The sequence below is a fragment of the Colobus angolensis genome, unplaced genomic scaffold (assembly GCF_000951035.1).
Source record: "Colobus angolensis palliatus isolate OR3802 unplaced genomic scaffold, Cang.pa_1.0 Scaffold15, whole genome shotgun sequence".
Lineage (NCBI taxonomy): Eukaryota > Metazoa > Chordata > Mammalia > Primates > Cercopithecidae > Colobus > Colobus angolensis.
The window spans coordinates 10468586-10492543 of record NW_012114599.1 but is presented as its reverse complement, the minus strand read 5'-3'; the positions used below and the strand labels follow the sequence as shown (position 1 = coordinate 10492543).

General features: G+C 38.2%; 2 protein-coding genes across 2 annotated transcripts in view; one reads left to right on the top strand and one right to left on the bottom strand.

Moving 5' to 3' along the window:
• Positions 1-8523, top strand: part of ARHGEF33 (Rho guanine nucleotide exchange factor (GEF) 33) — a 95586-nt gene extending 87063 nt beyond the window's left edge. Inside the window, exon 21 of the mRNA XM_011936030.1 lies at positions 6790-8523. Coding sequence (XP_011791420.1) covers positions 6790-6919 — 130 coding nt within the window. The 3' untranslated portion in view covers positions 6920-8523. The remainder of the gene's footprint in view (positions 1-6789) is intronic.
• A 6032-nt stretch (positions 8524-14555) lies between these two features.
• Positions 14556-23958, bottom strand: part of SOS1 (son of sevenless homolog 1 (Drosophila)) — a 155685-nt gene continuing 146282 nt past the window's right edge. Inside the window, exons 21-23 of the mRNA XM_011935935.1 lie at positions 22273-22317; positions 20467-20585; positions 14556-19318 (exon numbers count right to left, since the gene is read on the bottom strand). Coding sequence (XP_011791325.1) covers positions 18827-19318; positions 20467-20585; positions 22273-22317 — 656 coding nt within the window. The 3' untranslated portion in view covers positions 14556-18826. The remainder of the gene's footprint in view (positions 19319-20466; positions 20586-22272; positions 22318-23958) is intronic.

Genomic DNA, 23958 nt, shown 5'->3' with positions numbered 1-23958 from the left:
GAGACACTGCTGTTTCAATCTCCACTGGCTCAGCCTACCTCTCTCTCCCTTAGATTTTTCCTGCTGCTTAGTTACTCTTGGTGGAGGATGTTCTTGCAGTCAGTTTTAAATAACAAGTCTTCATATTTTAGTAGATGGAAAAGTTAAACAGAGGCATTATTGCTGCCTTTGGAGAGTTGCCGATAAGTGAGGAAGCACAGGGAAATCACCTTTTCCTTGAAGGTCGAGGTCACTGGCTGATTTAGATTATGGTCCTGATGGAGGAATTGGGGGCAGCCCTGGAGTGGGGACTTTGTTTTTGCTGGTTTGTCTCATTGTAATTATCCTCCTGTGGGGAGGGTGGTACTGAGATTAGTGGGCCTCTGACTGTTGGTCTCTGCCTGTTGTTACTGGAGAGGGGGGAATAGGAAGGAAGAGCAACAGCTCTGCACTTAGCCATAGCCCTGCATTCTCTCTCAGTTTTGCTAAGGAGCCCAGTGTATGCTTGCATGCTGTTGCAGGATCCTCAACCCACCTTATTCAGGCTTTGAAGAATTGAGAATTGTATTCCTCTTTCTAGGATCATAGACTTACATCTTTCTTGACCCAGTGCCAACATCTGTCAAATGGACAGGGGTGGGAGAACCTGGAAACAGACACCTCTCCATCCCACCCTTGGGATTTAGACTCCTGAATCTTTCTTGAGACGGAGTCTGGCTCTGCTGCCTAGGTTGGAGTGCAGTGTCGCAATCTCAGCTCACTGAAGCCTCCACCTCCCGGGTTCAGGCCATTCTCCTGCCCCTGCCCCCCTGCCTCCCGAGTAGCTGGGATTACAGGTGCCCGCCACCACCCCCTGGCTATTTTTTTTTTTTTTTTTTTGTAGAGATGGGGTTTCACCATGTTGGCCAGGATGGTCTTGAACTCCTGACCTCAAGTGATCCACCTGCCTTGGCCTCCCAAAGTGTTGGGATTATAGGCGTGAGCCACCATGGCCGGCCAGACTCCTGAATCTTTCTAAGGACTGCACAATCCCAAGGGCACAGCTTGAGCCTAGCTTTTTTTTTTTTTAATCACAGTATTCCCAAAATAGCCATTTTTTGCCCACTGTCATTTATAATGACTGGGTGCTATCCGTTGGAAAGCAATGAACAATAGATTCACCCATGGTCCCTTTAGAAATTCCTATTTATCAGAGAGATGTAAGAAAATGTTTTTCCAGTGACATGAGGCAGAGGGAGTGGATTTGTCCTCTTTGGATTCAGAGGGCAGAACTGGGAGCAGTGGCTAAGGGGAAGAATTTCCTAAAAATGCAGCTGCATGGAACTGGAGCTGGCTACGGCCTGACGGAATGGATTCATGAGATGCTTCTGGTCAGGGATGCTATGAAAGTGGTCCCTGCATCGAGTGGGAGATTGTTGAAGAAATCACCAGAGTCCTTTCTAGTGTGGATATTTGCTTTATCTGTAGTTTGACTTTGTTGTAGCTTGATCTGAGTAATCACATCTTTTTATCACCTGAAACAAGAAATTAATGAAGCCTTCGGACCTATACTTTTAAAGTCCTAGCATGTAGAAGACCAGGTTTTATCTTTCTGTAGCTCCCCACCGACCTTGATATAATGTAGAGGACTTGCTATGGGCTCTCCAAGTTCATGTTGGTTAATTGCTGTCAGTCTTCTTGTGGCTGTTCGGGATTCTCCTTAGATAAAGAGCCAGTGGATTCCCTTAGTCCTCTTGTCCTTTCTCACAGATCAGTCCCTCCTGCATCAATCATGTTGCCACCACCAATACTGGTGCTGTCTTTGTATTTAAAATCCGAAGTGTTGTCTGAGTGGAAGTAAAGGTGGAGCCACACAGATGACTGTCAGTCTGGCAGGCTTTCCTGGCTTTTTAGATCTGGCCTAGGGCAGTCAGTACCATCAGGCGCTTAGGGTGCTGCAGTGGGCACTTTGGAGACTTTGCATGGGTTGAAGAGGCAGCTTAAGTAGCGTTTTCTGAGTGTTTTCATATGAGGACCATGGAAAATTTGCTCCATTATAAGGTAGAGAGGAAGGTCAGGGAGGCCCCAGTGTAGCACAGGAAGGGCAGTGGCTTTTAACTCAGATGAGAACACACCATTCTTCTCATCAATTAAGCATTCAATCTTATGTGCATGCACTATGCAAGACACTTGTATAGGAATCATGAGCGACATAGTCCCAGCCATTACACAGGAACTTGCACTCTGAAGTCAGGCCTGTGGACAGTTATAGGAAGGAACCAGAAGAGACATTCAGCCCATTTTCCTCCTGCCTGTCAGGAGGTCAGGCTGGCAGCAAGCCCTGGAACTTTAAGAAGTGGCCAGTCCTGAGTACTGGAACCATTGTAGAGCCTGGTCTCACAGGTCCAAATGGGCCAGTGCCAGCAAAGCCACTTGTGTCATGTCTGGGGCTCGCTGCCTTCCTCCCCCACAGCCCTCTGGAGGCTCATTCCTGTCTACACTGACACACTTTTTGTTCCATAGGGGCTTGTTTGGCTGGTGGCCCCACACACCCAGAATGCTGCTTCGGGATGAAGCTAGGCATGGAGCCAGATGCAACAGAAAACCTGAGAAAGGGTTCTCTTCCCTCTGAGGCTGGGAGGGCCGAAGGCTCATACCCACAAGGATTCAAAAGGGAGAGTCAAGTTGACATCATTAAAAAAAATCCTGAAAAATACCCACAATATTTGGGGAAAAGAATGACCTTCTGATTGTTTCCATCTCAGGCACATTTGTCCTGGGCAGATACAAGGTCACATATCCCTGAAAGGTACCCAGAATTGATCAGAATAAAGGCTACATATCTTAAAGTTTGGAAATGTTAAGTGATTTTAAACATTTTAAATGAGGATTCTTAGAGGGAACAGACTTTACTGTGGTAGGCTGATGTTAGCTAGACTGATACTTATTCCCCTGCCTTTGAACAGGATGGAAGGCAAACTGTCCCATTCTAGAAGGATCTATACAGAGGCTGTGAAAGACTTAAGCCTAGATTATTGTGAAGTCTGAGGCAAATGATACTTCATCTCAATATATACATCTTGCAACACTTACGTTAACGTGTATTCTTGATGGCAGATGTGACAGTGGGGAAGAGGATCACGTGAGATAGCTTAGGAGTAGGGAATGTGGATGGTACTCTCTCTCTTTTTAGCCTCAAATTTCGGGATAGTAGAAGATAAGGAATATGGCTTCCAAATGATTACTTCTACTTCCTCACTCATTCTCTTCCTCTTTAGCACTTTAAAATTTACATGCGTCAGAGTGTCTCCCTTCTTGTCATCACACTCCATCAATCCCATCACTGTCTATTTTCTCAATCACACACAGAGAGAGTACTTCTACAGGGCCTCGTATGTAATCATTTTATCTCAGTGAATCCTCTTCTTTTGGTGTCTTCCCAGCCGTTTTTGTATATGCCCAGCCTCAGCTGTTGAACAGACCATGTAATAGAAAGCAGGGCTGCTAAAGAATCCATTGATAACTTTATCTCACCTATTCTCTGTCTCCTTAAAGCTCATTTCAAGTCCCTCTCCCACTCTTACCCACTTTGGAGTTCTCTCTCCTTCTCCATTTCATTTCCTATATAACTTTAACATTAAAGGGGATAGTTGAAGGGGTAAACATTTTAGATTACTTAACCTAAATTACAAATGTTTCTCAATAAGCCATTTGAAATCAACCATTCAGTTAAGGGTCTTCAATATACTAGGTTCTGTCCAGCACAAAAGATGTAAGAGAAATAGTTCCTGCCCATTAGGAGCTTACAGATCAATTTAAGGGTAACCTAACTATTAATACAAGGTATAGTATGTAGCACATAGTAGGCACTCAACAAATATTTATTAAATGAATGCTCATTTGCTTTGGGCTCTCCAAACTCGTTAATTGCCGTCAGTCCTCTTGCAGCTGTTTGGGATTCTCCTTAGGTAAAGGGCCAGTGGATTCCTTTAGTCCTCTTGTCCTTTCTCATATGTCAGTCCCTCCTCCGTCAATCAGATTGCCTCCACGATACCGGTGCTGTCCTTTGTATTTAAAATCTGAAGTGTTGTCTGAGTGGAAGTAAAGGTGGAGTCACACAGGGCTGTTGCTTTGATTACCAGGGCTGACTGACTGGCCGACAGGATGGGTGTTTCCTTGCCCCTTTATTTCTTGAGACAGATGCATGTCTCCTAAAGCTTTCAAGGAGGACAGTTTTTCCAATGAGAGAACCAAGCCTTCTTAAGTCAGAGGTTTTTGCAGCACTGGATTCAACTACCCCCATCCCCAGCTCCAAACAAGCTTTCAAGGTTTATTTATAGCAAATGTAGACTTGGTATGACCTACTCAATGTGCTATTTTCTTTGTCACTTGAATGAAAGGAAAAGTTAGAAACAGGTCTGTTGTCTTTTCCTCTTTCCATCAAATACTTGGATGGTTATGTGTCAGTATGTCCTGGCAGCCATTGTACCCTTCCCCAGCGAGTGTTTGCCTGCCCCTATAATGTCTGCTCAGATATGCCCTGCAGTCAGCCACTGTGGCTCCAGTAGCTCAAAAGCCATTTCTGTTTTATAGAGAAAGGGAATAAAAGCAAATCTACTGGCCTTTCTCCTTGATCCTGCAGGTTATTTCCTAGTCATTTAGGTATGCACTACCTAACAGCCTAACGGCCGCACCTTTGGAAGAGTTCAGGTGGCCATATCATGTAAGCATTATAAAGAGGTCAGTTAAAATGATTTTTACAAGGATGAAAACGAGCTTTTAGTCATGGCTATAGTAGAATGCTGGATTTCGAAAAGGATGAGCAATTTAGCTGTTAGTTTAATTAATATCAAGAAATGCAGAGAAATTCAGACACTGGAGACATAGGGAAGGTACAATTTGTGAGAAGAGCAGTTAAAAAAATTTAAGCTGAGTTTGTGGACCTTGAAAACTAGACAGGGCGATTTTGGCATTTGTTTCAGAAATGGGAACGCAACTGGTGAAGATTTCTGTGGTCCTTGGGGCTGGTGGTGACATCAAAGCTTTCCTATTTTCAGGTAAACACTAAACAGTTGCATGTTGGAACCATCAAAGTGTGACATGTTGGGTTTTGGATAGACCAGATGTAGCTAAGAGGGGAAATACGAGGCAAAGATCTCAAGTTTTGACTAATGACTTTCTGATGAGTAACTGTCCTGTGGGGGAACAAGAAGAAATAGCAGCCCAATTCAAATCCTGCCCCCAACCTCCTGCCCCTGAAACATAGGCATTTCTAGCCTTCTGAATAGTGGAAGACATAGAGAAAGAATGAGATGGTAAAAAATATATCTTCCTAAATTTGGGGCACAACTGCACTAATCAGGGATGATTTGAATTGGAGGTAGGGGGGATCTGTGAAAGATGAGAGAAGGCCTGGAGTTTTAGGGTGGGCCATGTGGAGGCTCTTTCAAGGGAGAACTCAGGGGCGTTCCTGAAAAGGAAGAGAACCTCATCCCACCCAGATATCTTGCTTGATGAGTACCCAGATGTACTGGAGTTGAGAGACAGAATAGTTTTTCCTCTCTGCACTGGGATATAGTGGAAAGGTGTTCCTTACCAACCAGAAGTAGAAAGCATGGTGGGCGGCTATGGCTTCATCTGTGATATTGAGTATCAGGGGGCAAAGTGAAAATATCTAGTCAGTCATCAGGTTTTCAGATGTTAGGGTTTTTAGTCTTTGTGGATCCAACTTCTTTCCTTGAATAATGTAAAGAGATGTTTGAATTCTGCCCATTAATTCAGTCAATGATAGTCATGATTAACGTATCTAATAACAAGAGTGAGGACTCAACAGTAGCAAACCAATGATAGTGCAAGGACTCGCAGGCCATGGATCCTTCTTTGGTGGATAGTAGAAGCATACCTGACAGCCTCAGCATATGGAGAACTTGGTCAGTTGTATAGGAGCTTTGGACAAACAACTTCATGTCTAACATCACTTTCATACACCCTGCATGAGGTTTTTTGATACTGGTTCTTAGTGTCTGGACTAGTTTTACCCATTCTAGGTCAGAGTTTAAGCTAGGCAAAGGGCCCCAGTCTAGCTTCTCAGAGGTTATTTCCAGAAAGCCTCCTCCCTCCAGGGACTTCTGACATGAAAAAACTGGAGAAGGTGCAGAGCTGGAATGGATTACCCAAGTGGCTTAACCAAGATAAAGGAAGAATGCACCCTCGACTGGGGACTCAAATGGACTGATTTGAGTTGTTGACTATTGATTGGCTTTGGTCTCTTTTGTGGTGGTTGAGATTATAGTATCTCTGCAATCTGATTACTGTATGAATTTCTGCATTCTACCAAATGTAGCATATATGTGTGGTTGGCTTCAATAAATCTTTCATTTAAAAATGAAAACAAACAAAAGCAAGAGTTTGTAATGTAATGCCAAATTCAGTGAAGGTCCTTGATAACCTTGGTTGAGAACCATGATTTCCATCCATTTTAATTTAAGGTCCTTGGTAATTTGTGGAGTTGTTACTTCATTGAATCAAAAACAGGATTTCTTGAATTTCCTGAGCTTTTGTTCCCCTATTATGATGTAATTACACAATATCTTACACTGACATATACAGTTATCACAATTGTCCCCATAAAGCATTAGAAAGATATTCTCTTTATATTCAATGCAAATCTTAGATACACATGTCCTAAGTCATGAAATTCAGGGGAGTAAAAAGTATTCCAGTTCTAGGAAGCAACTGTTTTACAAATGCAAAACAATTGGGATAGATAAAATATTTGAAAACAATTAAAACCAAATCAACCTGTACTTTATCTGTGTGCTGAGATTTTAGGTCCAGTGGATCAGAATACAGGGAAAAAACTAATGAGAATCCCTCAATGGATCCTTCACCCACCAAACAAGATTTCTTCAGAAACCGACTTGCTCTTGCAAATGACCTTGACCAAGGAACAGCTGTGTAAAACATACTTAAAGTTGTATTGTCAAGTGGTAAGATGAGGATAAAAAGCTTGTATATATCTGTGTAGGAATATATATATATATATATATATCTATATATATATATCTCGATGTATAAATCCCTGAGGAAAACTAATATAAATACTTACATATGAAACTAAATCAACATACAAGACATTGAAGAGATGAAGATTAGTTTCTGTTTAAGATCTGGCTTTTTGAACCTCAACACTGGGGAAAAGGGAAATGAAGACTTTTCACATCATTACAGAAAAACACAATAATTTGGAGGAAAATAAACGTTTGTAAGAATGAAAACTTCCACCTTGAAGTCATTCCCCGAGTATAATATTGAGCATGTTCATATTTAACATGGATGTGAATTTTATGCTTCCTAGGCATTTAACTTAACTCATCCAGTGTTCTTAGACTAATATACACTGTTAGGGGCCAGTTCTGTCTTGCTTCGTGTCTTCCAAAAACCCCAAGGCAATATCTAACATCCCTTAAGTCAAACGATTAATTAACAGAACTGTATTTTATATGTTGCAAATCTGAGTTATGGAGAATTTGTGCCTAAACCATGATTCAGAAGGTTCAGAGCTTAGAAACACATTGATCTCCAAACTTGTTCTGTGGTTATGGAAATCAGTAAAGGGAACAAGGATTTCTGTAGAAACTGGGGAGAGAGGAAGGCAAAGAAACATTTTCCAATTGTGTGGGTTGAGCCGAGGATGGAAACAGTCCAGTCTGTGTTTATTGAGTACTCGGTATTCAAGATCCACTAGTGATCTTGAGTGTCACACACACTCATTACCAGATGGACTAGGAAAAAAGCAGTGATATAGCCACATCCTCTTAAAAAGACTTTCTGCAGCCTGAAAAGAAGGTGGCAACAGCACCAAAACTTCAATGGCTCACACACAGCAGTTGCTACAAACAGCAGGTCAAAGTGAAAATTCAGGATTGCATTACTTGACTGTTTTCCTATTTGGTAAAGAAACCAAGCTCTTAACAGCTCAGATAGAGGAATCAAATTGCAACGAGGCCTGCCTGGCTATGGGGTGATCAAATGTGCTGTGTTTCCACATGGATATGTCTAAGATGGTCAGCATCCTTGATATGCCCCAAACATCAGATTTATAATAGAAAAAAATGGGTTTAAACAATTTGTCTTTATTCTCAGGCAGTTCCCTATAGTAAATTAGGGGTATTTGGTTTCTGTTCATTCACAGTCTTGGTACTCAAACTGGTGTCTTCAGAAGCTGTTCCTCTATTGAAGCGTTTGTTGATAAAATAGGCAAAGGTTCACTTCTAAGTGTTGCAAGTTTTCTTCTCCTTGTCTGATGACAAATTAGGAACTCACCTACTGCATTTTGAACAGTAGTTGTCTGGAACACATAAAGGATCACTGCCAAGTTTTTTGAGTTGCCAGTATTTAAGTTTAAGCTAAGATTTTCATTTCCCTGAAGTTAATGAATGCATTTGAAATTAGATTTTTCTCTTATTATCAGGCTGGCAGTGCTTGAAAGCACAATGCCAAATCGACTGGACATGGAAAGTGAAATACTACAGAAGTTACAACCTGTTAAATAAAATGTCAACACAATAAAATTCCTTTCATCAGTTTATCACTAAAATTGATCAGTTACTAGACAGGTTTAAAAACTATCACACACCTCACCAATTTTATTTTGGTAGCATCCTCTGAAAAATCTTGATGCTACATCTGTAGCATAACTCCAAAATAATAGAGTTATATTTTATGAAACTAGCTTATGAAACTAGTAATAATTAACGCTGCTACTTACTCTCCAGGTGAGTCCTCATCACTTAATACCTGGAGTTTTCCGGTAGCTTTCTAACTGCTCCCATCTATCCTGCATGTCTCTAACACAGTATTCCCAAATATTGCTTTATGTGAAACTCTTCTGTTTTAACTTGTCTACAGTGAAATTCCAAACTTCTTGATTTGACATCCAAGGCTTCTCTCTTCAGTAAGGCTCTTTCTTTCTTTCTGGCTACCATCTCATATTTTTCAGAGTCCTAGGTGAACTGACTTATCTCAAGTAAACTGGGTTTTTACCGTTTCCCAGTCAGCCATGCACCTTGCCCAGGCTCACTTTTGCTTCATGCCCTTTCTGTAGTTCCTTCGTCTCTGCCAATCTTAAGACCCAGTTTAAGTCTCTTCATCTTTTTGTGACTTCTTGTGGTGTAACTTGTTTATCTTTTTATGTGTTTGTCATATATTCCCAGTAAGAATGTGAGTCCCCTCAAGGGCAGGAACTATGCCATATATTTTTAAATTCCTTTCCACCTCTAGAAGACTACATAGTAGGTGCTCAATAAGTAGCCAATGCCAACATTAATGGTGGTGCTTTAATAAGTAGAGAGCTACAGAAAATAATTTTTACTCTTAATTTGACAGAGAATTCAGTTAATACTCTACCTCCCTGCCTTTTTTTTTTTAAGAAAAAATATCAGTCATGAAGGAAATATAGTTGCCTTCAGAAGCAGTTAAAGGCACCACTGCCACTTTCACAGCATCTAGCATTAGAAAACATCTCTCCAATGAAAAAAAGAAAGGTCATAGCTCACTGCAGCCTCAAACTCCTCAAGCAATCCTCCTGCCTCAGCCTCCTGAGTAGCTAGGACTATGGGTGTGCACCCCCACACCTGGCCGATTTAAAAATTTTGTAGAGACAAGGTCTCACTATGTTGCCCCGGCTGGTCTCAAACTCCTGGGCTCCAGCCATCCTCCCTCTTCAGCCTCCCAAAGGGCTGGGGTTACGGGTGTGGGCTACCAGGCCTGTAATGTTATGTTGCATTACATTAAATAATGCATGGATGGAGCAGTGTGGAAAAGAACTTGACAATGACTACATCTGTGACCTCCAGCCCTCTGAAGAAGCGCACTTTACATAGGAGACCACAGATGTCTTTGAGAAGTATTTGGATTGATAATCAGAAAGAAGCACTCTACCAAAAGATGAAGTAGATATTTTGTACAGGGTAGGAGTCGTAATAGGCCTTTTCTATAGCCTTGCGAGATCAGTATGTATAGGCCCAAGCAAGGACTGTCCTTCTCTGACTACAGAATCGGAGCCTTTGAGAACCAAGGATTTGTGGACCAATACTCTAGGGTTCTCCCCAGTGGGCTATTTCATCCCATAAGAAATAGTTTATCTGGGACCTGAAACTAGAACATCAGGGAAACCCTTGAGCAGTGTTTTCTATAGCACCTCATGTCTCATTTCCTCACTGCCTTTAAGTCTTAACTAATACATCACCTCCATGAGGGCACTTGTAGAAAATGCAGATTCCTGGGCACCACTGCAGTCCCACTGTATTAGAATATCCGGAGGTGGGGTCCCGGAATCTGCATTTTTAAACTTTTAGGTTCGGGATACACGTGCAGGGTTGTTATATGGTAAATTGTATGTCATGGGGGTTTGGTTTACAGATTATTTTGTCACCTAGGTAATAAGCATAGGACCTGATAGGTAGTTTCCCAAAGGAATCTGCATTTTAATGCAGTCCTGCGAGTCATTTTCCCACTGAAATTTTAGAGATACCACCTATTAGACCAATAATGTAAGTTTCAGCACTCAGATTCTATTCATAGATTGGATTTTAAAACAGAATAAAGAACTGATTATCTTGAGATACAGAAAACAAATTGTTCGTTGAAACGCAGTGAGTATTTTGTATTCGTAATTATCTGTGACCTTTACTGTCACACACAGTAAGATTCTGATTTAAGAATATACATATGCACATGATCATCACTTTATAAATTGGCAAAATTGACTGTATATTCCAGATAACCAATTGCATGCACTTAGAAAAATGACAGATTTTTCTGCATCAAGTTGTATCATAAAATTAGGTCTAGTTTTCAGATTAAACTTTTTCTTGAAACATCACCATTGATAACTTTCTGCCTGAGCCTAGAAAAATAATGCTTTTGGTAAGGCTGGGATTCTCTTATCCTGAAGGTTCATTTGGAGGTGTGAGAGCAGCATTCTCAGCATCTGAGCAGCCTGGTATTTATAGTCTATGGGCCAGTGAGTCTCAGCTGGTGGGGATGGGTTGGGAGGAAAGGAAGGGAGAGGTACAGTTTTTCAAATAGGGATATGGGTTAAAAAAAAGTTGAGAAAACTGATGGAGACCTATATATTTTAAGGGCAAAAAATAGAAATTGATGTGTAACACTACAGCTGAGTTTTAAATATAGAACATAAAGGGATGAATTTAGGCAATGCTAAAAGTATCTTCGTGGGAGATTGTCAGATGTTCAAAATAATCAAAATTTTTATTCCCAAACCAAGTAACTTTAAAATCTGTTGTTTTCCAAGAGCTTAGTATATACATAATCTTTAATAAGTCATCTAAACTTGTTCCTTATCTACAAAATAGAGATTTTTATTTCTTCTTGCCTCATTCCCTGAATTAGTAGCAGTAAATGCTCTTCTTATCAAGAAAACTGAATGTGTTGGATTTCCTCTCATGTATGTAAGCCTATCTGAAGATATTAATAGGATCTACTGTAAAGGACTATTGGTAGATACCATCTGTGCTGCTTTCTCTTCTCATTATCACATTTTTCTTTTCAACTGGGACAAACCCTTCAGCATACAAACATGTTCTTATTTCTCTAAAGCAAAAGAAATCCTCTCTTGACGGTTCTAGCTATGCTCCAGTTTTCTGCTTCCCTTTCGTAAAACTTCAAAGAGGAAACTTCTCCAGTTCCTCTCTTGCCACTCTTTATCAAACTAGGGACCAGGCTTTTGCCCACACCACTGAACTGCTAGTGTCAAGATGACCAATGACTTCCACATTGTCAAACAAAAGGTCCCTTCTCAGTCATCTTACTCTATCAAGTAGCATTTGACAGGCTGAACACATCCTCCCATCTTAACTAGGCCTCAAAGACACAACATACTCCTGGTTTTCGTTTTTCTTCACTGGGAGCTTCTTCTTGGTCTCCTTGCTGATTCCCTATCTCCACTCCCCACCTTTTTTTCTTCTTTTTTCTTTTTTAAATTTTTTTTTTATTTTAGAGATAGGATCTCTGTGTTGCTCAGGCTGGAGTGCAGTGGCTACTCACAGGCACGATCATAGCTCACTGTAACCTCAAACTCCTGGGCTCAAGTGATCCTTTGGCCTCAGCCTCCAGGGTAGCTGGTGCTACCAGGCCTGGCTTGTCCCCCCTCTTTTAACATTAGAATCCCCCAGGGCTCTCCTTTGCTTAGAGCTCTTCTTTTTCTAGTCTATACGCAGTTCCTTTGTGATTTTATCCAGTCTGCTAGCTTTAATATCTTTATGAAAGTGACTCCCAATTTACTATCTTTAGCCTATTCTCCCAAACTCCAGACTAACATCTTCAACTGCCTCCTTGACATCTCTTAAGATGTCTAATATATTTATTGAACTTAGTGTGTCAAAGCCTGCTTCAACCGTATGTTCCCCACCGCAGTTAATGGTAAATTTATCCTTCCAGTTGCTCTGGCAAAAACCTTGAAGTCATCTTTAACAATTCTGTTTTTCTTACACCTCACAGTCTATCAGCATATTGGCTGTCTTTCAAACATATCTAGGCCCTGACCTCTTCTTAGCACCTCCACTGCTATCACCCTGGTCCAAGCCATTTTCTATTGGGTGAGCCTCCCTATTCCCACGATTTTATTCTCAACAGGGCAGCCAGAGTGCTCCTGTTAAAATGTAAATCAGATCTTGTCACTGGTTACTCTGCCACTAAGAAGTCAAAGTCATTACAAGGGCTTTTGAAGCCTTAAGTGAGCTCTGTCAAACCTCTGATGGCATCTCCTTCTGTTCTGCCCACATTTATTCTTCTCCAGATACAAGCAGCGTCACTCTTCCTCACATATACCAAGTACGCTCCTGCCTCTGGGCTTTTCACTGGCTGTTCCTTGTGACTTGACATAGTCTTCTCCCAGATTTATGCATGTCCTGTTCCCTCACCTCTTCCAAGTCTATTAATGTCATCTCTATGAGGCAGGCTTCTGACCATCCCGTTTAAATTTCACCTCCCCTGGACTCCACATTCCCAGTCACCATATCCTTTTTTGTTCGTAAGTGAAAACATTCGAATGTATAATATACTTATTTTATTATGCTTACTACTTTTTATTGTCTGCATCTCCTCACTAGATTATAAACCCCATGATGACATGTACTTTTGCTTGTTTTGTTTATTGCCATATTCCTAATATCAGAATTGTACTTGGAAGAATAAATATTTGTTGAATGCTGAATAGTCAGATGGGCCCTTATCGAACGCTTATAACCTACGGTCACTCAGAACTAATTTAAGTGATGATAAACAGCAAAGGAAGTCATATAGTAAAGAGTCAAATTATGAGGGCTTCAGGATAAGCAACCAACCTCTTAAAAGATACCTAAAAGCCAGTAAGCTTTGACAGTGCATCCCTCATAACTTTAGTTAGCATTTACTAAGCACCTAGTCTGTGAAAGACATGTGCTTTACACGTATTACCTTTAAACCTCATAATAGACTCAAACAATAGATCTGTTAACTTCCTTGTATTGATGAGAAACAGATTAAATAACTTCTGCAAATTCAGTCATGTAATAAGTAGTGGAACCAGAAGGTGAACACAGACATAATTCCAAAGCACCTGCTTGTTTCTATCACATTGATTCTTCCTTTTCTTGATGAGTTACTGAGGTAGAGAAATTAGCTTTTACATGGGCTATAGTTTTTCTTGCCTCCAGTAAGAATCAAGAGTCCCAAAATGTTAGAATGGCCATAAACTGCTTTTTTGGAATTGTACTCCATATTGAAGCCGTCTGTCCCTCTGGACACCATGTGCAGCAAGAAGGCAGGCTTAACTATGGACTGTACCAAACAGACTGATCTGCGATGACCTAAGAGGATTAAAATAAGTGAAAAGCAAATCACCAGGTTATAGCTCCAAAGAAGTGACATTTCAAGAGAAAATTCAGAATCAAGTTTAATAAAAACATTATTTTCCTATAGCTATTAAATTGATTACCTAGAATATACTCGATAATTCATGCTTGGACTGCCACATGGCTAAGTCATCTCACTTCTCCAGGCCTCATCTACCTTAATTTTTACATCAGGGGATTGGCTCTCTAAGGATTCATCAATTTTTACATCCTATGGTTCACATTGAATGACAGTACATTTGCATCATTCTTTAGTTACAACCTTAAACTCATATTTTCATGCAATGCCTAGAAAGAATTGCTAAAGGTCAGGCTACCTCATTCCAGCAGATCTCAGCAAAAGCTGCCTGTCAGGGCACGTGATATCTCAAAGTTTCTTTTATGGAATACAAATGCCTTAGCACTCTGCAACTTCATCCAGGTGACACCCGAGGTCATTTTAAATTACTAATTTTCATCCCAAAGGCCTCCCACTCACTACAATCGGCAGATTTGACACAGAGGGAAATATGGAACTTCTTTTAACCTTTTATAACTAGATACAGGAAAAAGTGCCTCCAAAGAAAGACCACAATAAAATGCAAAATATTTCTATATGGCATATATGAGCTAAATGAGAATCACTAATGATTTCAAAAATACTGCCCTCTAAAATAAATACATGCAAAAATAATACACTTGTGGGCTATGTAAGGCATTTTTCTTTATTATTTTTCAGTTTATCTTAGTAATGCCAGAAAAATAACAGCCGTTATTTTCACTTTAAATGCAAACCAAATACTGCTGCACACAGAGTACAAAGATTACCTATGAACATGGTTAGGTACAAAGGCCATATTAGATGTATAGACCACACTTTGTTCTTACATCAAAGTAAGACCGACAGAGCAATTTTTTTGACAATTATTTTAGCAAATAACCGTGCTACTAAACAAAGGCAAATACACATATATACACAAACACGTCTCAACTAAAATTATACATGTCACTTTGACAACCAAATTCTCTGGTGGTTTCACCAGATATTTGCACCCCAAAGTTCCCTGCCCAAACCCGCCCCCAAATGCTGACTTGATCTGAAGAAAAAAATTAGAGATGTTCTTAATTAAAGGCACATTTGGCAGCTACTGAAAGTGGCATGCATCTGGCACAGGTGCGCTCTCCCTAAGCCACACCACATGTACTTTCCATCTGTTATGCATCTTGTTTCTTTGAGTGGTAGTCCAATGTGACCCACCGTTAGCTAACTTGCTTTATAATTCTGTAGCAATTGGCTACTTAATGCACTATTTTCATTAAAGGCAAAAGGGAAATTTGCTCACAGTCGACAGAAAATGCACTTTACGGTGTCAAAAATGGAAAATAAGGCATGGAATTCACTAAACAAGTTACAAGTGCTTTTGTTGTTTAGATTTATAATATAGACTTCATGCTTAAGTAGAGCTCAGAATATTTCATTGGCTCATGTGTAAGGGATTATGAAATAATTTTAACAGTAATGAGATGTTTCAAAGAAGAAAAATATTGAATAAAGTCATCATGTTCCCTTATAAATAACTTTACTGTATAATTCTTTCAGCCAAACCAATATTAACCATGTGATGTTTATTTACTGGTAAAGATTAATGTGCAATACAACAGGACCTATACTTGTGTAGTCACACAATATATGTTAAAAGAATAAGTAAACCTGTTCACAGCAGCAGAATACCAAGAAATAAATGGTTAAACTGTTTCTTTCTAAATCTGAAGGAACAAAAAGGTTTTCCTCAATATGTACAACATAATTGGGACACTCCTCCTATTTTGCTGAGCCACTTAAAAATCTGAATTTAAGCTGTCGTTAGAAGACAAACAATGAAATACAAGATTAAAGTAAGCTAAACTTGAGAATTAAGATCATGACCATAAATACCAACTAATTTTTGGTTTACATAAGGTAATTTTTGATTTATGGAGGGAAAAAAACCTTTAAGAATTTAGAATCATAATATAGCCTCCAGCTGACATAGTAATTGTTCTCTAGGCTGTTGCTGACTGTAGTGTTAGTGTGGCATGCTCTTTGTCAAATTCAGATCCATTAAAGCATCCTTGAGTTGTTAGAGAATAGTAACCTACTAAACATAATTTGATGCCCAACAACCTTTAATTAAGCAAACTCTCAATGTATGCTTCCTGATAATGTGTAGTCTTAAAATACATCAGCCTTGAAATATTTTCATTTCTAAGAGAAATGTTCCACATTTTGGAATGTGGTTAACAAAAAGTCATGCTGCATTTACCCCCTTGTAATGTCCGGGATTCAAAAGCAGAATTTTGTAATGATGCATTTATCTCCTCTGCCATTTCTGGTCCCTGATTAAATATATTTTCATTACTACAAGGATAAATTTGTCAACTAGTTAATGTTTCATATTGAGAAGAAGGCAAGGATACCATTTTCTCACCTCCACCTAAGGGTATCCAATTGGAATTTTTCTAATCAGTTACCACTGCAGAAAATATTTTTACCCAAATGTCACGGTTCAGAATAAAATATCCTCCATCCACAATACATATAAAACTGTTGCACAGTGAAGTGGTCTCCTAGAACCATGGGGTAGAGGAATAGTTCCCTTTGGGAGAAATAAGATTAGAACTTCAAATTTGAATTTTTCCTCTTTATAGACTAGATAGGTTGAAAAGGGGTGATCACCTTATTGAAGGCTAACACATTAGCCGAAGACATACTGAATGGGATCCAATGTGACTTTTACCAGGTTCTCATTTGGAATGGGCCTGGGGCAATTAAAAAGCGAAGTAATCCATGAGACATAAAAAGAGAGATCCTAGGGACAATGAGGCTGGCCCAGTAAAAAGTCCTGGGAGATTCTGGACTGTGTATCATGATTAGTTGTAGTGGCACTAGTAAGTTGGCTTACATAAATACTGTTGAGTGGATGGTCTTAGGGACAGTTTGCATCCAAGAGGAGATTTGAAATTAAATTTTTAGGACACTTTTCAAAGAAGAAATATTTTATAAAGAGAAAAATGGCTACCATCATAGGAATGGTACAGATATTGAACAAAAAGGATTCAACTCTAACAAATAAATAAGAAAATAGGATAGACTGCTTAATGACGGTGCAGTTAACATACCTTCTGGTCTTAAAGGACTACATACTGTACTATCGTGATGTACATTTTACGCTCTAATAAATATCATAGGAAATTATTAAAGTACTAGGTTCCCACCATGTTGCAGCACTTCTACAAATGTCTCTTAATAGCGTGGTTAACAGAATTGCTGAAATGTTGCTTCATTATTCAGAGGATACATGCAGATGCTGATGAACCAGATAACTCTCTAAGGATGGAATACTGCACATTTCACAGACATTATAGTGGAGATTAATAAAATGTTTTTCTCTTCAACAAGGTGCATGCATTTCAGTCACAGTATTTGTTAGACTCAGAAGAACAGTACATACGCTTTATGAATAATCCATATTATGATAGTAATGATGCAGGTAGATGTTCTATTATGAATAGTTTTGATAAAGCAGAAAACCTCAAGCAAGGTAGAATGTTCAATATAAACCTTAACAAACTGTATACATGTTGCTTAGGAACTTAAAACTTACAAAGTTCTGCTTAAAAGATACACATCCTATTCTAAGCAAGTATCTTCCTATATGCCAAGCTGTGACTTTAGATCATTCTTTAAGATTAATACATATATCCAGAACTAGAAACCAAGGCGTACCACAAAACGTGCTTTTATGTTTAGTGTTTTTGTGTGTTTTTCAACTAAAAGAAATAAGAATCAACCATTTTCTTCATATAATAATTTAATATATGCCAGCCAAACAAAGTATTTGTATCTTTATTCAATTAAATTAAAACAGACCTGCCAGGTATATTATATAACATTCACTATATACATATGATTTAGGCAATGCAAGATAATTCTAGATATGCTGATTACTCAACTATGAGTAAAACATGAGCGGTGTCAGTGATGCCCAGCAAGTGCTCCTTTTCACATTGGGTGTCTGCATTTCCATGGTATGGTTAGAGGGATAGCTACGAGCCATGACATGGACTACCAGTAAACTTTTGTGGGAGAAGGAGGGAAAATGACAATCTAGCATAGATTAACAGTCTCCTAAATGCAAATAGAATACTTGACAGTTATGTATTTTTAAAAAGTTCTTCTGTCATGTTAATGACACAAAACTTCTTTTTTGAAGGCAACACCACCACATTTTGTTTGGGTGTGTGGGGACAGGTGGGGAATGCTTTTAAAATTGGTATAATTATTCCTAAAAATACAACAACAACAAAAAAGTACCTCTTTGGTGAAGCCTCGGTACCCATTCAGTTCACCGTAATAATCTGTAAACAGGACTGTAGTACAGTGCCGGGCCTTGATTTCAACAAGGTCAGGTACCACAGCCTTTCCTCACAGTCCTTTGAGTGATTTTTAAGAAAATATTCTGAAGTAGAAGAGTAAAGCAAAGGAAAACAAAGGAAGATATTAAGATCCCTGTTTACATTTTTTTTTTTAAAAGTGCATAATTTGAATTACAAAAACTGTCATCATGTGGGCCTGCTGGACACTAGACTGTGTTTTCCATCCCTTTAATGATCACTTCACAAAAGATCACTTCACAAACACTTCCCAAAAAGAGGACTCCTGCCTATTGGCCAGAAAAAGTCCCTTTATCATTTTCAGGTGCAATCAGTTGTCCAATTCCTCTAGGTCAGTCTTTCCATATTCTAAACTGGAATACCATTTCCATTTTATAATTACATCTAGGTTAAAATTCATTGTCTTATACTGCATCTTGAAGAAGAGTCGTTAGTGTTTGGAGTTCTCATTTTAACTCCTCAGTGCTGGCACGTTCAGTGCATCCATTGCCAGCAATGGATTTGGGGCCAGGAAAATATACATCCCAGTACAGAGGAACTCAAGAAGAATGGGCATTCTCCAACAGTGGTGGTCCATCTCTGTGCATGGATGGGTGTGTGTGCTCCCTTTTGTAAGTTTTTGGAGGGAGTTTAGGGATATGTTGAGAAGTGCTTTGTCGTGGAGGAACAGGCGGCCCAGCAATGGAATGAAGGTCCACTTCTTGTGTCAATGGTGGTGATGGCAGATGCCTTCTTGTGCCGTGAGGAGAAGGTGTTTGAGGAGGAGGTGGTGTAAAGGGGGATGGGCTGTTTGGGAAGAAGGCATTGCCATGGTCACTTTTTTTGCCCAAAGGGGGAGGTTGGAGATGTAGTGGTGAGCTTGAGAAAACATCAGGTGTCCTCACAGGTTCTCGTGGTGGTAATAAGGGAGGGCTTTCAGGAGGGTCTGAGATAGAGGTCCGGTCTGATACTGAATATCGTGGTGAATAGGCTTTTGATGTGGGTTGCCTAGGAGGAATGGCTGGGGGGCTGTCCAAATGCTTAGACATAATCTAACAAATGAAAAGAAGAATAAAATACACATTTATTAATAAATTTATGAAGTATCATGACTATAAGAATTAAGTTGGCGTTTTCAAACATGCTATTGGCAGGATGCTAAGTGTGGAACAGGGAGTTTTGCCGTATGTTTTCTTTGTAATTAAAAAAAATTTTTTTTGAGACAAGGCCTTGCACTGTTGCCCAGACTGGAGTGCAGTGGTGCAATCATGGCTCACTGTAGCCTCAACTTCCTGGGCTCAAGTGATCCCCCAACCTCAGCATCCCAAGCAGCAAGGACCACTGGCATGTACCACCATGGCTGGCTAATTTTTTCATTTTTTGTAGTCAAGGTCTTGCTCTGTTGCCAAGGCTAGCATGTGTTTTAAATGGGAGGTTCTGCCAATTCATAGAAAAAAAGTTTGCCAAAGTTTTTACTTAAATTTTTTTCCTCAAATTTTGTTGTTTGCTACTAATTACTGACTTAGCTTATCAATCAATCAAAGATCATTTCTAATTTAGCATAAATTGCCTATTTTATAATATTAAATTAACTATATTAACATTCATGAAGTTCTACAAAGAGTGTCTTGTCTTGACTTACCCTAGTGCTCTGCACTCTGGACAGCTTAAGAACTAATGAATTAAGTTAACAGCTGGCCCCCCGCCCCCCAAAAAAATTAAGTAGAAATAGCTATTTTGAGCCTTTAGGGTCTCTTCCAAACCCAGAATTTTCATGAAAAATCCATTTAAAAGTATGTCAGATTTACTATTAAGGGCTCAGATAAGTAAATTTTAGCATATGTCAAGATACAGTTTGACTTATAATGTGTCTTCATATAAAGCTTCAGGACTTTATGTTTTTAAAGAACTGCTTGAAACCAAATTCCTCTTACTTTATAGATTAAAACTTGTTTTTTTTCTTGAAAATAACCATAGCCTTAGGTTTACAAGGGTCTTGAATGCATACCAAAAAACTACTTTCAGAAGAAAAGAAACATTACTGCATGCTAAATCTATATGTAATCCTTATTTAAACTATTAAGCCTATATACTCTGAAATGTTAACTTATCCCAGTGAGAACTAAACTAGACATAAGCAGTTTATTATAATGTAACTGTAATGATTCCAATTTCTACATAACAAGATTTCTTACTTTACCTTAGATGGTGAAGATTCTGCTGGGGCAGATTCTGGTCGTCTTCGTGGAGGAACAGGAGGAGGGACAGGCACTTCATCAGTGCCTTTGGTTAAACTTATAGATGATACAGAAGCAGATCCTGTAGGATGTTAAATTTTTAAGAAGAAGTTCACAGGAATTTTATTTCATTTATTTATCTTGAAAAGTCTTAGCTGGAAATTGCTTATGATTAAAAGTAATGTGTAGAAATACCAAAAGCAGTTCAATAAACCAATACCCAATAGTATTTCATTAAAGCAAACTGCCATAAAAGCATGCAGACATTTTTTTAGCAGAATATTTAGAAAAAAGCTGCCTAAGGTATTCTGTTATTTTGCCTGAACAAAATAACATCCCTGTGGTTACTCTATTATTGAAATTTTTAATTGGGTCTGATTCTTAGATGTCTGGGAGACAGTGAGCTACTGAAAATCTTTGGAATGGTAATTTTTAGACTCTATACTGGATTCATTTTTTTCTTTGATTTTATTAGAATTTATAGAACTTCCCCACCTTACTGGATAGTCCCTGGGAATAGAGTTTGTGCTCTTAACCACTCTCTGCAATGTCTCTCCCTAGCATTTCTCTCAAAGGATGCAAGGGAAAGAATCATAGTGTCTAGGTGAGGGGCCTCTCCTTATTTTGTTTAGTTATAGGCTCTCCTTTGCCTGTAAGCAAAAAGAGGCTCATTATACTCTAAATCCAAATACTTTTAACGGTGATGGCACTATTCAAGACAATGGAGGCAGCCCTGACAATGAAAGCAGAAATTACACTAAAATCTAGTGAATCTGATTTAAGAATAAGTTGGTGAAATGGCACAAAAAGGTAAGTAAAGCTACTAATTGGAACCTCTCTTACAGACATTTATGGTAACAAGAACATAAAGTAGGCATATAAATTTACACTTTGGAAAACAACACTTAGGTTAGTTGTTAGTTTATACCCACTATAAAAAAAAGATGTGAAAAAAATAAACCATCATTCAAAATTATACTTGGCAGTTTTTTTCCCTTTAAGCATTAAGCTTTTTATTTTGTCATATGTTGTAACAATATAGAACTTAAAGAGTACTTTGTGTACTGATATTATTCAAATGATCAACATTTTGATCACCTACCTTTTTTCTTAAGAATATACAGTTAATTCAGCTTGTAACTAGTATTTTCCATTGTATACATTTTGAAATTACTTGTATGAAAGGACAGCAAAAAAAAAATATTAATTAGCTTAAAATAATTAAAATAGTGGAATTTAGTGAATTGTTAGTTTACCTTAAAATTAAAATGGAACTTTATTTTATCAGTATTTAGGCTATACTTTGAATAATTACAATTATAAGAAAGTTCTTCTAAAGTCAAAAACAGTTGTTTATAATCTGTCCTGCCATCAGGCTAAGTATATTTTGTGATTTAGAAACTGCATAGCTGCCAGCATTCCCATACGCGCATGCATGCTCTTGCTTTTTTTTTTTTTTCAGAGTTGAGCATTAAAATATATTTAGAACTCTATAGTTGGAAAAAAGAAATGGTTAAATGTGGAAGCCACTTATTTAATATGTTCTTTTAAGAGAGAAACAAGGTTTTATAAAAAGCGTGAAAAATATATAAATTGAAGCAAATCACTTATGATCAAAAGATAGCACAAGTGAAGGCCTCACTTCTAGGACGTTGCAAGCAAGGTACCAATGCTGCCAGGCCCAAGAAGAGTTTAGCAGGAAAGGGTACACTCGGTTTGATTTTTAAAGCCAAAGCAAGAATTATGAGTCTTAAACCAAATATACTAACTTGGGCCATGGGGCAGTGTAACTTGGATAAAGACGGTATCATTGCCTGTGAAAGGAAACAAGAAAAAGTAGATTTTTTTTCTTTCATTGATAATGTTCAGCTCATCTGCAAAAATTTGTATTAGGATGAAAATGTTATTGTCATTCTAGTTTGAAAGAATGCTGTAACAGTTTATAGTAAAACCTCATTACTACTTACTTTTGAGAAGAAAAAACTGGTATCATATTGGGAATTTAAAAGATTCCTTTTAGCTTTACTTGATTTCATAATTATTAAATGAAAAACATTCATGAAAAAAATCCTATATTACTGAAAGACTTTTTCAAATGTAGAAACCCAATTCAAGCAAAAAGTTCAGCTGGATGTATATAAATATGCCATTTACTAAAGCTTATTTTGAAAAGTCAAACTTGTGAAACAAGTAATAATTTTATTTTATATAAGTTGAAAAATAAAAAAGTTACTAATTATATGTCTTTCAAAAATGTTCTTGGGGTATACAGTCTCATCACAAAATAACCAGCACTTTGTTTTATATAACAAGCTTGAAAGTGATATAGGGTTTTTCCTTTTATAGTCATAAACTTTTTTTAAAGTCATTAAACATTTGGTGCCTAGACTCATTTTACATAGGAAATTCTGATAAATTTAAATTTAGAAAGTCTAATTTCAACAATATTCATTATTTTGAGGAAAAAATCGAAAATCAAAAGCGAAAGCCCCAAGAGTATTGAAGTAGGAAAATTGAGACAAAAGGCTAGATGATTTATAGTGATTCTGAATCAATATAGTGTTTCTGTTACACTGTCTCATATTAACAACATATGGAACAGATAACGTTATAACATCCAAGAGACTAAAATAATACTAGACTGTGCTGATTTTTAAAAAATTCAGATTTCTTTTTTCTTTTTTTGCACAATAGGCAATCCCTCACATAATTTGGAACATTAAGTTTATTCAAGTATATTTGGTCAGAAGGAGGATAATCTCACATTCCAGATTTAGCTGGCATGACTTCTGTTAACTTGTTTATGTAGATACAGTAGTCTTATTTTCTAGGCAGCCCTAATTTCAAATAATCTGTTCCATTATTTAATTTCCATATATACTGATATTTATTTGGAACCTGTGATTCCTAAGTGTAGCAATCTAGCTAATTCTAATACTACCTTTCAGAAGATTAAAATTAATTTTTATACTCTGAAATTACATGAAGCTGTTGCTCTGCCAATGATTTTCTTCCCTGTTAGCCACCTATAATTGAAGACTGCCTGGTTGTAAAAGGGAGCCAGAGATCTGATGTAATAGAGATTAAATGAGTATCTAGCTCTAGCGTTTACCCACTTATGTATGTCCCACTTTTCTTGGAAAAGAAATCTCCTGGAGATATGCCTCAAGAACATGATAGTACACTTAATACAATACAGGAATAGGAGTAAAATCAAAACACAAAGCTCATGATTGTTAAAACTGTAGTCTTTCTGAAAGAACAATTATACATATGCATGCACACTTGTGTACACAGATGTAAACTTGGCTTTGAGTATATATATATATATATAGAGCACAGGCTTAGACTTATGCATTTGGTAAATTTAGGGCACTAGTTGTTTGGTCTTATTGCCTGGAAAATACTATAAAAATTCTTTTAGAATTTTACATGCTCTAATCCAGAAATATATG